The sequence below is a fragment of the Peromyscus californicus genome, unplaced genomic scaffold (assembly GCF_007827085.1).
Source record: "Peromyscus californicus insignis strain IS unplaced genomic scaffold, ASM782708v3 Scaffold_5__1_contigs__length_169319896, whole genome shotgun sequence".
Taxonomy (NCBI): Eukaryota; Metazoa; Chordata; class Mammalia; order Rodentia; family Cricetidae; genus Peromyscus; species Peromyscus californicus.
In genome coordinates this window covers 24,441,007-24,454,576 of record NW_026294573.1, presented here as the reverse complement: position 1 = coordinate 24,454,576, position 13,570 = coordinate 24,441,007, and the positions used below count along the sequence as shown (strand labels likewise).

The window sequence follows — 13,570 nt, the reverse complement described above, 5'->3', positions numbered from 1 at the left end:
GCAGCGTTGATTACCTCGTGGCGATGCCATCTGGGGCGAGGGCACTGAGCCCAGTCCCATGGGATACCCTACTTGCTGATGTGTGGGGCTCTTTGGGGCTGAATGCATATAAACGTGTCGACATTGCTGCATGCGCGTCTGAGTGTAAGTGTGGTAGTGTGTGCATACCTGTGTGTGCCAAGATTCTGCAGGGATCTCTGATTGCACAGTGGACATATCTGTGTTTTTATGTGTATGTCTGTGCGCACACATGTACACATGTCTACGTACATACACGTGCCTGTGTGTGCACACTCAAATCTATACAGTTTTGTTTCTGTTATTTTTTCTTTAAGTACTGGGGAGTGAGTCTAGTCTTGTGTATGAAACTGCTCTACCACTGATCCAACATTCCCATTCCCAGCATATATTGTGAGAAGATGGACCTGTCTGTGTTTGGATATATCCAGGAATCTTGCTCTGTGCTGTGTGTGTGCTCCCGTCTGTATGAACATGAGTGCCGACAGATGCATGTGGAGTGAGCACACACAGGGGCTGTGTGCACATGCATCAGTGTGAAGCAGTGTCATGAGTACATCTCTCAACTCTTCCCTATGTTTGGTTGTTCATATGTACACCCTGCTAGGGTGCTATAGGATGGTCTCTGGGCATCACTTTCTCAGGCTCCTGCATCTTCAACTCTGAGAGCTCTGGCATGGGGCATGAGTGAGTGAAGGGTGGGTATGGCCAGAACGGTCCAGGGTGTGATCGCTTCTGCTTGCTGGCCATGGTCTCCACTCTGCCGCCAGAGGGTTATGTGATGCTAGGCAACTTGATTGCTGCTGTACTCTGGGTTTCCCTTCAGCAAGATGAGGCTAGAACACTGCCCCCTCCATTGCTGAAAAGACTGCCAGAGTTAGCTTAGGTGGAGTTCTTGTGACAGGCCTGACCTGCCTGTTTTCCTTCCTTTTCCTGCCTGCTCCAGAGCTGGGCAGTACTCCATTAGCAATCCGACTATGCTTGCCCACCCCTCCTGACAGAGCTTCTGAAAGCCCCACCTCCTGCACTTCCTGCCTGCTGAGCTCAGCGCTTCCCAGGCTCCACCACTGCCACCACACATCTGGGCCCAGGCTCAGTGCAGGGACCACAGTGGGGCGCCTCCATGGCGTAGCGGCGTGGTTAGGGATTCCACTGACTCAGCACCTCCAGGGGATGGAAGTGGGAAATCCCAGGGCTGTCATGCCTCTGCCTGGGTTAGGTGGGGTCAGGGACTACAGCTATGCCACCTACCCCCAAGGGGAGCCCATCCTCACAGACTGAGGATCTTTAGTGGCCTCCTTCCTAACCCCAGCATCCACCATACTACTCACAGACCTCTTCAACCCATTTTTGCTACCTCCATGAAGAAACTGACCAGCCTCTTCCTCCTCTGAGGAATCTATTGTTCACCTAACCTCAATTGTTTTTGCTTCTTTAGACTCTGGATAGAAAGCAAACCTCTCCATCACTTAACGCCCACCCCCAGCCCCTGCTCACCCTGTCCTCGGCTAAGGATCCCAATAATGAAAATAGCAGCAAGTGTCTCTCCTGTGCCAGACCATGGACCACGGCTAAGCATTCGCACAGATGTTAATGAGTTTCCTTTAACAAAGCTGCCCTGAGATGCTGCCATCTCATCTCCCAGATGTGCAAATGCGATTAGAGATAAAACGTAGATTTGCCCTGCTGCGCCCAGCTACTCAGGAGGCTGAGGCAGGAGGGTTGAAAGATCTGGGCTTGGTTGGGTGTCCCAGTACTCTGTAAGCGGAGGCAATGGGGTTCTCTGTGAGTTCAAGGCCAGCCTGGTCTATAAACGGAGTTTTAGGACAGTGAGAACCTATTTAAAGGAAGGAAGGAAGGAAGGAAGGAAGGAAGAAAGAAAGAGAAGAAAGAAAATAAGTTAGTTCTCGGTCTGCTCCTGCTGCAGAGCAGTTCAAGGCCAGCCTGAGCAACTTCAGGAGCCCTTGTGTTAAAAAAAATTAAGGCTGTTGGGAAAGGGAGGGTGCAGGGGTGACTCAGTGAGTAACATGCTTGCTCTACAGGCATGAAGACCTGAGTTCGAATCCCCAGCTGGTACAGCAGGGTTCACCTGCAAATCCATCTCTGGGGAGGTGGAGACAGGTGGATCCTTGGCCAAATAACGTAGCTGAATCAGTGAATTCCAGGTTCCGTGAGGAAGCCTGTCTCAAGAAATAAGGGAGCACGCGCCTGAGAAAGACACCTCTGGCCTCCACACGCACGTGCATAGGCGTGTGCACACCTGGACAAATTTATACAGAACACATACACACCACAAAGGCTGCAGGTGTAGCTCAGGGTAGGCAAACTAGGTTCCCTCTCCAGTTTGAAAAAAAAAAAAAAAAAAGAGTTCAAGGGCCATGGAGATGGCTCAGCCCGTAAAGGTGCTTGCCACCAAACCTGGCGGTCTTAGTTTGAGCCCCAGAACCCATACAGCGGAAGGAGAGAACTGCCTCTACAAGTCATCCTCTGACTTCTACACATGCAACATGGCATACGACTTCGCCTGTGCACACGTTCGGTACATACACACACAAAATAAATAAAGTTTTTACAAAGCTGGAGCAGGGGGCAGGGATCTGAGCCTTTCCAATCTCGTGGAGTCCAAGAGGAGAAAGATCATACTTCTGCAGAAATGAGGGCAGAGCAGAAGGAGTTAATTTAGCACAGGGTTGGGGTGAGGGGGTGTTGCTTCGTCTCTCCTCCCAATGCAGACAGAGGCACTACAGCCTAGGAATGCTAGGCCCAGGCACTGGAAAAAGCTGACCACTGAGGCTTGGTCAGCAGCCACGTCGCGAGTTCCACGGCTATGGAGGAGGGTCCCTAGTCCTCTCCAGCTTTCTGGGGTCCCAGCCAAGTTAAAGGAAAGGGGGGCACAAAGGAGGTCCCTTAAACCCAAGGCCTGGCTCTGGGAGCGCCTGGCTTGGCCTCCTTCCCGCCAGCCCGCCACAGGCGCCCCTTCCAGGGCAGCTCTGGGCACGCAGGGTCCCGCCTTGCCCCGCTCGCCCGCGGGCTCACCTGGCTGGGGAAGCGGGACGGGTGCGCCCCGGGCGCAGGGCCAGCCCAGGAGCGCGGTAGTGCAGCCCAGCAGCCAGCGCCTCTGCAGCCGCCGCCGAGCCCTCGCGGCCTCCCTCCTCCTCCAGCTCGGCGGGCCGGCCCAGCTGTGTTCCATTAGCCTCCTGGCAGGGCCCCAGCCCCCCTGGAACCGCCCTCTTCCCCCTCCAGGAGCGGCCGGCAGTCCCGGCAGGCGTGCGCTGCGCGGCACTCAGCCGAAAGAACTCGGGACGCGGAGAAGCTGGGGACAGCGCAGACTGCCAGGGAGAGATCAAGGATCCCCTTGCGGGCCGGTGGACCCGGGGCCCTGCTTCCCCTAGCTGGCGGCCTTGGGGCCGCCAGGATTTCTCAGTGAGGGGTTTCCGGGCCATTGGTAAGTGGGCCAGGACTGGGCTGCTTCTCGCTGTAGGCTGAAAGGGCATTTTCTGCCACTGACTCGCTATGTGACCTGGGGCAAGTGGCATCCCCTCTCGGAGGGCCTTAGTGCTCTTCTCGGAGGCAGGGTGGTCTGGAAACTCCTTGCTGGCCCTGCTGTCTCTGCCTCAATCTGTGTCTGTGTTGAAGGGGGCAGTGTCTCCTTGGAAGCATCCCTCTAGCTATCTCTACAGCCCCCCACTCAGGCTGGGGCCTGGGAATGGAAGCCAGAACATGATGAGCACATCGATGTTCACGCCTCCACATTGCATGCGCATGCTGCTCAGAGCCGGTTGTCCTTCCATTGGCTGTCAGGAAGGGACGGCCGGGGTAGGGTTTGCAGAGTGGGAGAGGAACACCCTGAGGATGGGAGATGGCTAGGGTGGGGGGCACAGTTCCATCCCAGGGAGAAGGGAGGAGGAGTCTAGCCTACATATACCCTAAATATTGGGGTATGGGGTCCTTTCTGTTGTTATTCTGTATCCAGCAACAAGGTTGGTAAGTTAGGATCGCCTGGGACGAAATCCGACTTGCCTAAGAAAGTACCAACAGGAAGGGAGGAGGGGTGCTCATGAGCTGGCTCTGCACAGGAGTGTGTATGTAAACTCTGGGCTTATCAGTTCTCATGTCTGTCGGCATGCCTGCGTGCAGCTAGGTTTGACTGCATAGTCCTGGTACCTATGTGCCTGTCCGCCTATGTGTATTGTATGGACACACATGGCTTTGTGCGCTCATGATCTGCCTGTCCTGGAAGAGGCCGGATGATATATGGCTCTGCTGGCCACTTGCTGAGCCTGCATTGATTTATCTGGGCCCATCCATCAGGGTTTAATAAAACCAAAAGACGAGCATCCATCAGCCTGGGAGGTTGGCAACAAGGTCCTGGGCCCTGGTGACCTGCTCTCCCGCCCCTTGTACCCACAAGGGGAAGCTTTCTTGGCCCATACACAGCCCTATGATCTCTGCCAAGAGACTCAGTCCAGTCTTCAGCCCCTGACCTTGTAGGCGCCTGGCAGGGCTACCTCGGCTCAGCTGAGCACGGCTCTCCAGGTACTGGGCTACTGTATGCCAGCACAGTAGTGCACAGCTGTGCAAGCTCTGGGATTCATCCAAGCATTTTGATAAATTGCCTCTGCCCAAGGCCCCCCACTCTCCCAGCCCCTGTGGTCTTTTAGGACCCTCTAGATCCCTTCTCAATCCTGACACAGCCAGAGGGTGCCTGGGCCCTGTTCCTGGGCTTCAGCCAGCCTTCTGCTCTGGCTGGTGGGTGTCTGGGCCATACCGGTAGCTAAATATTTGTATTATCACCTCTGCCCAGATTCTCACTCCAGGCCTGTGTGGGGCCCCTGAGAGGGACGGACACCAAGCCCTGACCACTGCAGTCCCTGGTGTGTGGGTCCCACAGACTGCTGCCACTTACCCACACATGCAGTTGTCCCTTGGGCATGTTAAAGCCCACCTTCCCTGTTTCTGGTTGTCAGGTGCCAAGGCTGCAGCTGATCTCTCTGGACCAGCATGTTGGCATCCTGGGCTCCTGGCTTGTGGCTGCTTGGGCTCTGGGCCACCTTCAGCCATGGAACAAATACAGGTGAGCTGAGACAGACCTGCATCTGGCTCCCTGCACATAGGTGGCCACGTATCTCAGTCATGTGGGCATTTATGGGCAAGTGTAGGGGCTGAGCTCAGGTTAGCTTCTGAGGTGTTTGCATACTTGAGCCTGTGTGAATGAGCTAGTGTGTGTGTGTGTGTGTGTGTGTGTGTGTGTGTGTGTGTGTGTGTGTGTGTGTGTGTATCTCTTGTCTCTGAGTATCTCTGGGTTTGCGACTTGAGAAGTGCAGTACATTTGTATGTACTCTTGGGTCTCTGCAGGGGAAGAGCAGTCCCTCTCCACAGCACATCCTTGCACTTCTTGCTGGCTAGCCAGATAGGAAGGAGCAGGCACCACACTCTCTCTTCGAAAGGCAACACTTCCAGAAAGCTGCCCAGCCCCTCTGTCCTTCTTATGACAATGACTCCATCCTCTAGCCATAGGCTCCTCCTTTGCACCAGCCTGGATCTCTGATGACTGCCCACCCCATGGTCCAGGCTCTGGACAGGGAGACGGTACAGTTTTCCAGGGCCCAAAGCCAAGGGAAGTTGACCAGGCAATTTGCCTGGCCTTGCTGGGTGCCCTCTGGGCCCGGTAGTTGCACCACCTAGCCAGGAAGGAGCCCAACTCCTCGGCCCAAGTCCAGGCATCCAGGGTGGGTGGGACTGCCTGTGTGTGTGTGTGTGTGTGTGTGTGTGTGTGTGTGTGTGTGTGAGTGTGTATAGGCACATGTGTGTTTTCAGCGTGTGTATCAGAGAGTTTTGCTCTCCTCTCCCTCACCGGGTCCCCTAGAGGGGCTGGGGCAGAGGATTTCAACATCTGTAAGGAATCTGGGCCCATTGCCAAGGGTGAGTCACCCAGCCCTGAGGCGATGCTGAAGACAGTGATGGTCCTTCCGGCCAGACTTGGGGGTGGAGATTCCAGTGGGTCACTGTGCCCAGGGCCACAGGGCTCTGTCTTTCGACTCGGCTGGACAGGGAGTTGGCTATCTTCTGGGGGGGTGACTGGACTGGCTTGGCCCAGCCTTGCCACTAGCTCTGCTGGGAAGGCTCGTTGATCTTAGCCCCTGTCTCTTGAATTTAGCACCTCCATCAACACCAGCCCCAGGGAGAAGGAGGCTGTAGCCACCAGCCTGTCCCTTTGGAGCTTCAGAGACTTGTGCCCTTGTTCGAAGCTCATACCTCTTTCGTATGCCTTGTCTGGCCTAAGGTCTCGATGGTACCTTGAGCTTGTGGCCCCCTCAGCCTCCTGGTTTCTTTCTGTTGATTCACTAGCTGGGTATGCAGGTGAAAAGTCATTCTGGTAGCCCAGACTTGTGTCTGCATTTTCTACTGTGAATATGGGAAGTAGAACGTCACCAGGCCTAGAACATGTGTGCCAGTGCACGTGGCAGCCCTGGGGACATGGGTATGCATAGCTCATGCATGCATAGTCATGTACACACAGTTGCATGTAACACCCGGTGTGCGTGGAGATAACATTTCCGCATCCCTGCACTGTTCCTCTGCCCTCATCTAGGCGGAACACATGGATGAACATGGACATATCCATGACTCCCCACTGTCTGGGCTCTGAACCACCCAGGGTTCCTTTCACTCCTTATTGGCCTAGCTCCAGCTGGGGTATTGGAAGGCTGTGGTCCTGGGGTTCTGGTCCTATTATGCTGTTGACTCTTTCAATGGCTTTGGAATGGGCCTCAGTCTTCCCGGCTGTATGCTGGGCTCTTCCTGAGCAGCCAGGGTCAGAAGGCAAGTGTGAGCACAGCCTCAAGGCAGACTAGGTTAAAGGTCCAGAAGGAAGACTATAGACTTGTCCCCTCATGGGATCCCCAGGAACACACCCCCCCCCCCCCGACAGCTGCCCTCCTGAGTTCCTAATGCTCCAGGCCAACTCTCTCCCAGGTGAGCGGTGCCCAGCTTCACAGCAAGAAGGACTCAAGCTGGAACACAGTAGTGACCCATCAACCAACGTGACTGGTAAGTGTGGCCTCAGCTATCCCCTACCCCCTTCCTGGAGCAGCCCCCACTTCTCACCTGCCCTTCCTCTGGTGTCCCTAAGGCTTCAACCTAATCCGCCGACTGAACCTCATGAAGACATCTGCCATCAAGAAGATCCGCAACCCCAAGGGGCCACTCATCTTACGGCTGGGGGCTGTCCCGCTGACCCAACCCACACGGTAAAGGACTCTGGGTGACCATTGGGAGTCCATACCGACCTCAGCCACATCCTTGCATCTTTGGATGTGAGGCCCAAGTCCAGGGCCTCCCTGGAGGCCGTTTTGAGCATTCCACTGCCCAAAGTCTACCCGCTGTCCACTCCTGGGCTTGCAGGGTGGGTTTTGTGTGTATGTGGTGCCTGGCAATCCCAGCCTGGCTCTCACTGGCAATGATGGCAGGACCAGGTTTGTATCCCATGGTAGCCATGAGAACCCTAGGGTGGTTTCAAGAGCCTGTGTCTATGTGAGTGTGGCCTGTGTGAAGCCCAACTCCCAGCAGCCCCTGGGCAGTCTGGCTCCTGCTGACCTCCTTCCCTTGCTGTTTATGCAGAACCTCTCGGTCTTTTCCTCAGGATCTCTCCCCAGGTCCATACACCATGCTGGCTTCCTTGGGAGCCCCCTTGCCAAATCTGGGATGCAGTGCTGAAATAGAAAAAAATTTTAAATTATGTATTTATTATGTGTATGAGTGTTATGCCTGCATGTATGTGCACCACGTGTGTGCAGTGCCTATAGAGGCCAGAAGGGGGCGTTAGATCCCCATAGACCCCAGTTATAGATGGTTGTGAGATACTATATGGATGCTGGGAATCAAACCCTGGTCTTCCGGAAGAGCAGCCAGTGCTCTTAACTGCTGATCCATCTCTCTGGTCCCCTGAGATGGTTTCAAGGATTCCCTGTTAATGTTCCTCTGCCCCATAGGGCCCCATGAGACTCCACAGGGACAAGCTCTTCCATATTTTCACCACTGGCTTTCCTAGCAGCCAGCGAACCCTTAGTACCCCCAAGGTGCTCAGTGAATGTGTCAAGATGGATGTGTACATGGTTTGTAGGTGTGTGCCGTGCTTGTCTCAGGCGGACTCATCACCAGTGTGCTCAGTGGCTGCTTGTCCCTGTGCCTCAGAGCGCCCTCCCTTCTCCATTGCAGAAGAGTGTTCCCTCGGGGCCTCCCAGAGGAGTTTGCCCTGGTCCTGACAGTCCTGCTGAAGAAACACACCTTCCGGAACACATGGTACTTGTTCCAAGTAACTGATGCAAATGGGTACCCACAGGTGAGCCTACTCGTTCCCTCCCCGGCTCCTTGGGCAACTGGTTGCATTAATCCATCTCAGCTTCTACCCACACTTGTGGTTTCTGGGGCTTCTCTGCTCCATCCCAGCGCCCACTCTCGGGACTGCCCCCAGTGCCCATCACGTTCTTTTAGGATGTTCCTCTCTGTGACCCAAATTGGCTTTCTCCCCTCCTGTGAAATAAGCTTGAGGCCCTCGACTTTTCCATGCTATGCCTCTAGAACTCTGAATCCTTGTCTTTTTCTCCCCCCCCAATTTGTCACAGATCTCCTTGGAAGTCAACAGCCAGGAGCGGAGTCTAGAGCTCCGGGCACAGGGCCAAGATGGTGACTTTGTGTCCTGCATCTTCCCAGTGCCCCAGCTCTTCGATTTGCGTTGGCACAAGCTGATGCTGAGCGTGGCAGGTCGTGTGGCCTCTGTGCATGTGGACTGCATCTCAGCCTCCTCCCAGCCCCTGGGGCCCTGGCAACCCATTCGGCCTGGGGGCCATGTATTTCTGGGCTTGGATGCTGAGCAGGGCAAGCCCGTTTCGGTGAGTGCCGGGTCCTGGTCTCTGCTCCCACCTCTGGGGGAGCCTTGAGCTCCTGAGAATGTGTGTCTGTGTTCAGAGCTCCCTTTGGAGCCATTGCCTTCCATATGCAGTCTAGCCACGTTACCCTGACATTCCAAGCCCTCCACCATCTGGGCTCTGACTGTCTCCAGCATTTTCCTTACATCTCTCTATTGACGGCTGGGGTCGATTCCCTCCTAGTCTGACAGATCACCTACGGAATTTGCATATTTGTACCTTCGCATATGCTTTTCCCTTTACCTGCCATGCTTTGCCTTGCATATTCATGCACAGGATGGGCCCAGTTTGGATGGAGCCCCCTCTTTCTGCCCCCTCCATCTTCTTTCTTCCTCCCTATTTCTTCCTCCCTCCCTCCCTCCCTCCCTCCTTCCTCTATCTCTGCTTTTAGCGACAGCTCTATTCTTGATGGCCTCCCTGACCAGCCTAGAAAGACCCTAAAGTCAAATCCTGGGGCGAAGACGTCTTTGAGCTTCTTTGGGGACCAGGGCAGAGCTATTTGATCGTCTGAAATAAGATGAACTCGTGTGTCCCCTGCAGTTTGACCTTCAGCAGGCGCACATCTACTGTGACCCAGAGCTGGTGCTGGAGGAGGGCTGCTGTGAGATCTTACCGGGAGGGGTGAGTAGCTGCCCCCCAGCACATGCTGTGCTGGAGAGAGAGCAGCCTGCATGGGGATGGCAGAGGTCTGAGGATGCATCTGCCTCTCTACTGACCCTGGCCTTTCCCCACACTGAACAGTGTCCCCCAGAGACCTCCAAGGCCCGCCGGGATACCCAGAGTAATGAGCTCATTGAGATCAATCCTCAGACAGAGGGCAAGGTCTACACCCGCTGCTTCTGCTTGGAGGAGCCCCAGAACAGCAAGGTGGGTGAGCAGGGGAGGTGAAAGGGAGACGGTTCCACTCCTGACCTGGCCGAGGCCTGTCACCAGACTCAGCAGCCCATGTGCCTAAGCTGAGGAAGATCTCTGAACGTGGGCTCAACTTACGTCTTACCTTATGGAACTCAGGGAGGCAGAGAGAGAACCCATGGGGTAACCCCGTGCCTGCTGCTTGTTGGCATTGCACATTATGCCACTCTAGCTCTGACTCTGGCCAGTCCCCCACTAATGCCATCTAGACCCTCCTGTGGAGAGCAGGACCCAGTTTGCAGTTTCTCCTGTACAGGGATGTCTGGGCCCAGAGGTCAGGCTGCACTGTTTTCCTGGAGGCTCTCTGTCTCTCCCAGCACCATGGCCAGCTGCCCTGTCCACTCCCAGGTTCTTTGGAGGTGGCAGGGAAGCCCCATCCTTTCCTCAGCCCCACCCTCGGGCTGGGCAGTGTCCCTGCCTACCCAGGCACCATGCCCAGCCTTTGGCTGCAGAAACACAAGATCCCATTGATTCTCTGCTTCTTTTCTATGACATCATATGGCGGGGGGTAATGGGGAGAGAAGGGGCACCTGTGGGGGCAGCCTCAGGGGTCTGAACAAGCCCTTGATGTCCTGGGAGGTGCCAGATGTCAAACTGAGGGGGTGCCCGGCATCCATGTGCTCTGTCTGGATGCCTGTTTTCCAGCGTGGACCCCAGAATTGTCCCTCTGTCTGTCCAGGTGGATGCACAGCTGATGGGAAGAAGCAGCCAGAAGGCAGAAAGGGGGACAAAGGTAGAGCTGGTGGGTGGAGGGAGAGCTCATGGTGCCCTCTGTCTGCCCTGCATGCCCTCTGTAAAGCCCTCGGAGAAGATGCCACACTCCCACTCTCTTCCTGCCCAGACAGAGCTTGGCTGTGTGGTGCCAGTTCTGAGGAGGGAAGGCAGACTGGGCGGGGACGCGGTACTGGGCGTTCTCTAGAGAGCTGGCTCCCGCCTGCTCTTGTACAGGGGCTTGGAGCAATGCTTGGTCTCAGGTTTCCCTCCCACTCCCATGCCTCCCTCTTCCCAGGCCCAGCAGGAGATGGAAGTCGATGAGGTGAGCCTTTTGTCAGGGCTGGGAGGTGTCCGGCACTAACTCTTTGGATAAAGGTTCTGAGGCATGGAGCCTAGGTGTGGGGGTGATGAATAACTGTGAAACACCCAACCTTCCTGAGGACCCAGCACTAGGCCCTGTCCGCTCTGGATTGTAGGGTAGAAGCCCTGGAAGCCGTTCCTACTGAGTTGGAAGCCAATGGCCATGGGCATCATGGGGAAAGCCTAGGTCTTAGCCGTGAAGCCCTTCTCCAGTGACATGCTGTATGGCCTTGGACTTGTTACTATTCCTCTCTGGGCTTTAGTTTTTTCATTTGAGAAGATGGCTGTAGGTCTGTGTTGGTGGGAGATAAGGGGCAAGGCTGACTTTCTATGCTTTCTGTCTCTATGTCCATCTCAGGTCATGCTAAGGACATGTGAGGGGCTGTTTAGACTGAAAGAGAGAGAGAGTGAGAGAGAGAAAAAGAGAGAGAATGTGTGTGTGTGTGTGTGTGTGTGTGTGTGTGTGTGTGTGTGTGTGTGTGTGTTATGCAAGCTCATGTTGGGTAGGGCTAATCTCAGAGGCCCAGAGTTGACCTGCAGGCCTGTTCTCTTTCAGTGCCCGCCCTGTGTCCACGGTGCCCGGGAGAGCAATGTGAGCGGATGGAGGGCTGTGGGTGGTGTAGCCACTGTCTGGGGGGGTGGTTGTAGCCTAGAGTAGACTGGAGCTTCCTGGTTGAGGACAAGGGGGCTTTGTTGACTTTCCCATCACTCCCTTGCCTGATTCCCAGAGCTATGCTTAGCCCCACCCCTAAATCCACCAAGCCCTGAAATCTCAATGGGTGTCATGATCCAGGATAGTGGCCTCCTTAGGGGGTGGGAGGGGACTCAGGACCTTGGTTGCTGATTCCAGCTGTGTGCTTGCCTCCAGATCTCAGATCCACTTTGATTAGAAGGCACCACACGTCACCTTGGAGGCCTGGGTGGGGGGGCGGCGGAAGCGGGGGGCGCAGCCCAGGGACACACAGCTCAGAGCCTGAGCATTCTCCTCTCCCAGCCTAGCCCAGCCTTCCCACTGGGAAGGACAGAACTCAGGGCTCGGTGTGGGCCATTTGTCCCCTCCTGTGCTCCTTCTGCAGGCAGCAAGGGCTACTGTGTTTTGAGCTGATGGGCTATATTGATTCCTAAAGGGCAAGAATCCCCTAACTTTGGGGGAACTTAGATGTACGCCCTCCCCCACCCCACCCCTTCTCCTCTTCTTTCCAGTCTCCCATCAAATCTGGTAAGGCCACGGTTCCCAGATGTGCTGGGGTTACCATGGCAACTGGGTGACCGTGTTAGCCTAACAGCTTGAGGTGGGGCTAGCCAAAGGCAGGCAGGTTGGAGAAAGTAGATTAGACCCCTCTGCTGGCTTTACAGCCTAGGGAAATAGAGTCAGCATGCTGATTGGCCTGGGAGGCAGAATGGGGGCTGGGATTCTTGTGGTTGGGTCTGCCATCATGCAGTGCGAGCCTAGCTGACTTGCTTGTCCCCTCTGGGCCCCTGGTTCCCTCTTAATCCCTAAAGTTCAATGTTCTCTTCCCTCTTCTGTTTCCTTAGGTCACACTTGGTCCCTCTGGTCCCAAGGTAAGACCTAGCAGAGAACAGAATTCTCCTCTCTTTGGTAGCCTTGGTCCTTCCCATCTCATGTGGCTCCGTAGTCATGTGTTTATACCACAACTACCTCGGTGTGTTTAAGTGAGTATTGGAGTGAGTGGGTTGTGTGTGCAGAGTCCAGAACTAACCTTTGCTGAGGCAAAGTACCTTAGTACATAGTACCAAGCCCTGGGTCCTGGGTGCACAATACTCATCCCAGGAGGTGAGTGCTCTCCTTTGGCTTGAGGGGAGACTGAGGGCTCACTATGTCAGGCATAGGTTCTGGGATGTGCGGCTGTCCCTGTGTATTCTGGAACACACATCTGCACCTATGTGGTCCACAGGCTGAGAGTTGACCCCCCTATGCACCTGGGGGCCTAATGGGCCTCGGGCTTGTGAGTGATGGGGTGAACGTGGCTCATGCAGGCACGTGCTGTGCTTCTCTTGCTAGCTTGTGAGTGGGTGGGCTCTGTCCACCATGCTGCTTACAGCGTCCCCTGTCTTCTCTGCACGGTATCTGGAGATGGGCGTCGCCGCGTCAATCCTATTGTATTGATGAGGAACTTGAGGCTCAGGGAGGTGACATGGCGTGCACAAGGCTGGAGCTCAGGAAACTTGACTGTTAGCTGTCCTGGGTTTATGTCATCCTGCGCGTCTATGCAGCATGTTCACACGATGCCGTGGATCTGCTGTGTGTTTGCTCGTGTGCGTGCCTGTGGGCGTGGGGGAAGGGATACTCTGTGTGAGACTGTAGGTTTGCCAAACAGCCCTTTGGTGCATATGGAATCCATGTACTGTGGGTAGTGCATGGTGTGTGTGTGTGTGTGTGTGGGTGCTTGGGACTCTGTGTGTGTGCGAGCATTTGCATGGTAGATGGATGGAGGCAACCAGGGGTGGGGAGTACTTCCTGGAGGCTCCCTTCAGGCACAAACATCACTCTGGTTTCACCCACAGGGAGGGAAAGGTGAGCGAGGCCTGACTGGACCATCAGGCCCCAAGGGCGAGAAGGGAGCACGGGTGAGTGCCCTAACAAAATCCACATCAGGACCCCTCCCCCTGGAAATGAC

General features: G+C 55.3%; 1 protein-coding gene across 8 annotated transcripts in view; it reads left to right on the top strand.

The window, feature by feature from the left end:
• The first annotated feature begins 3,165 nt into the window (after nucleotides 1-3,165).
• The window catches only part of Col16a1 (collagen type XVI alpha 1 chain), a 56,287-nt gene continuing 45,882 nt past the window's right edge, over nucleotides 3,166-13,570 (top strand). The window contains exons 1-13 of one of the 8 annotated variants that reach the window (XR_008213784.1): nucleotides 3,166-3,463; nucleotides 4,986-5,092; nucleotides 6,994-7,068; nucleotides 7,151-7,268; nucleotides 8,236-8,359; nucleotides 8,643-8,909; nucleotides 9,486-9,566; nucleotides 9,687-9,812; nucleotides 10,537-10,590; nucleotides 10,867-10,893; nucleotides 11,488-11,523; nucleotides 12,468-12,494; nucleotides 13,458-13,520. Coding sequence is in view for 7 of the 8 variants with exons in the window: in XM_052717287.1 (XP_052573247.1) it covers nucleotides 5,020-5,092; nucleotides 6,994-7,068; nucleotides 7,151-7,268; nucleotides 8,236-8,359; nucleotides 8,643-8,909; nucleotides 9,486-9,566; nucleotides 9,687-9,812; nucleotides 10,537-10,590; nucleotides 10,867-10,893; nucleotides 11,488-11,523; nucleotides 12,468-12,494; nucleotides 13,458-13,520 (1,071 nt within the window). In the remaining variant the exon portion in view is untranslated. Of the gene's footprint in view, nucleotides 3,464-4,985; nucleotides 5,093-6,993; nucleotides 7,069-7,150; nucleotides 7,269-8,235; nucleotides 8,360-8,642; nucleotides 8,910-9,485; nucleotides 9,567-9,686; nucleotides 9,813-10,502; nucleotides 10,591-10,866; nucleotides 10,894-11,487; nucleotides 11,524-12,467; nucleotides 12,495-13,457; nucleotides 13,521-13,570 lie in introns of those variants that run through there. The other 7 variants (XM_052717287.1, XM_052717285.1, XM_052717286.1 and 4 more) reach the window with 7 other exon arrangements.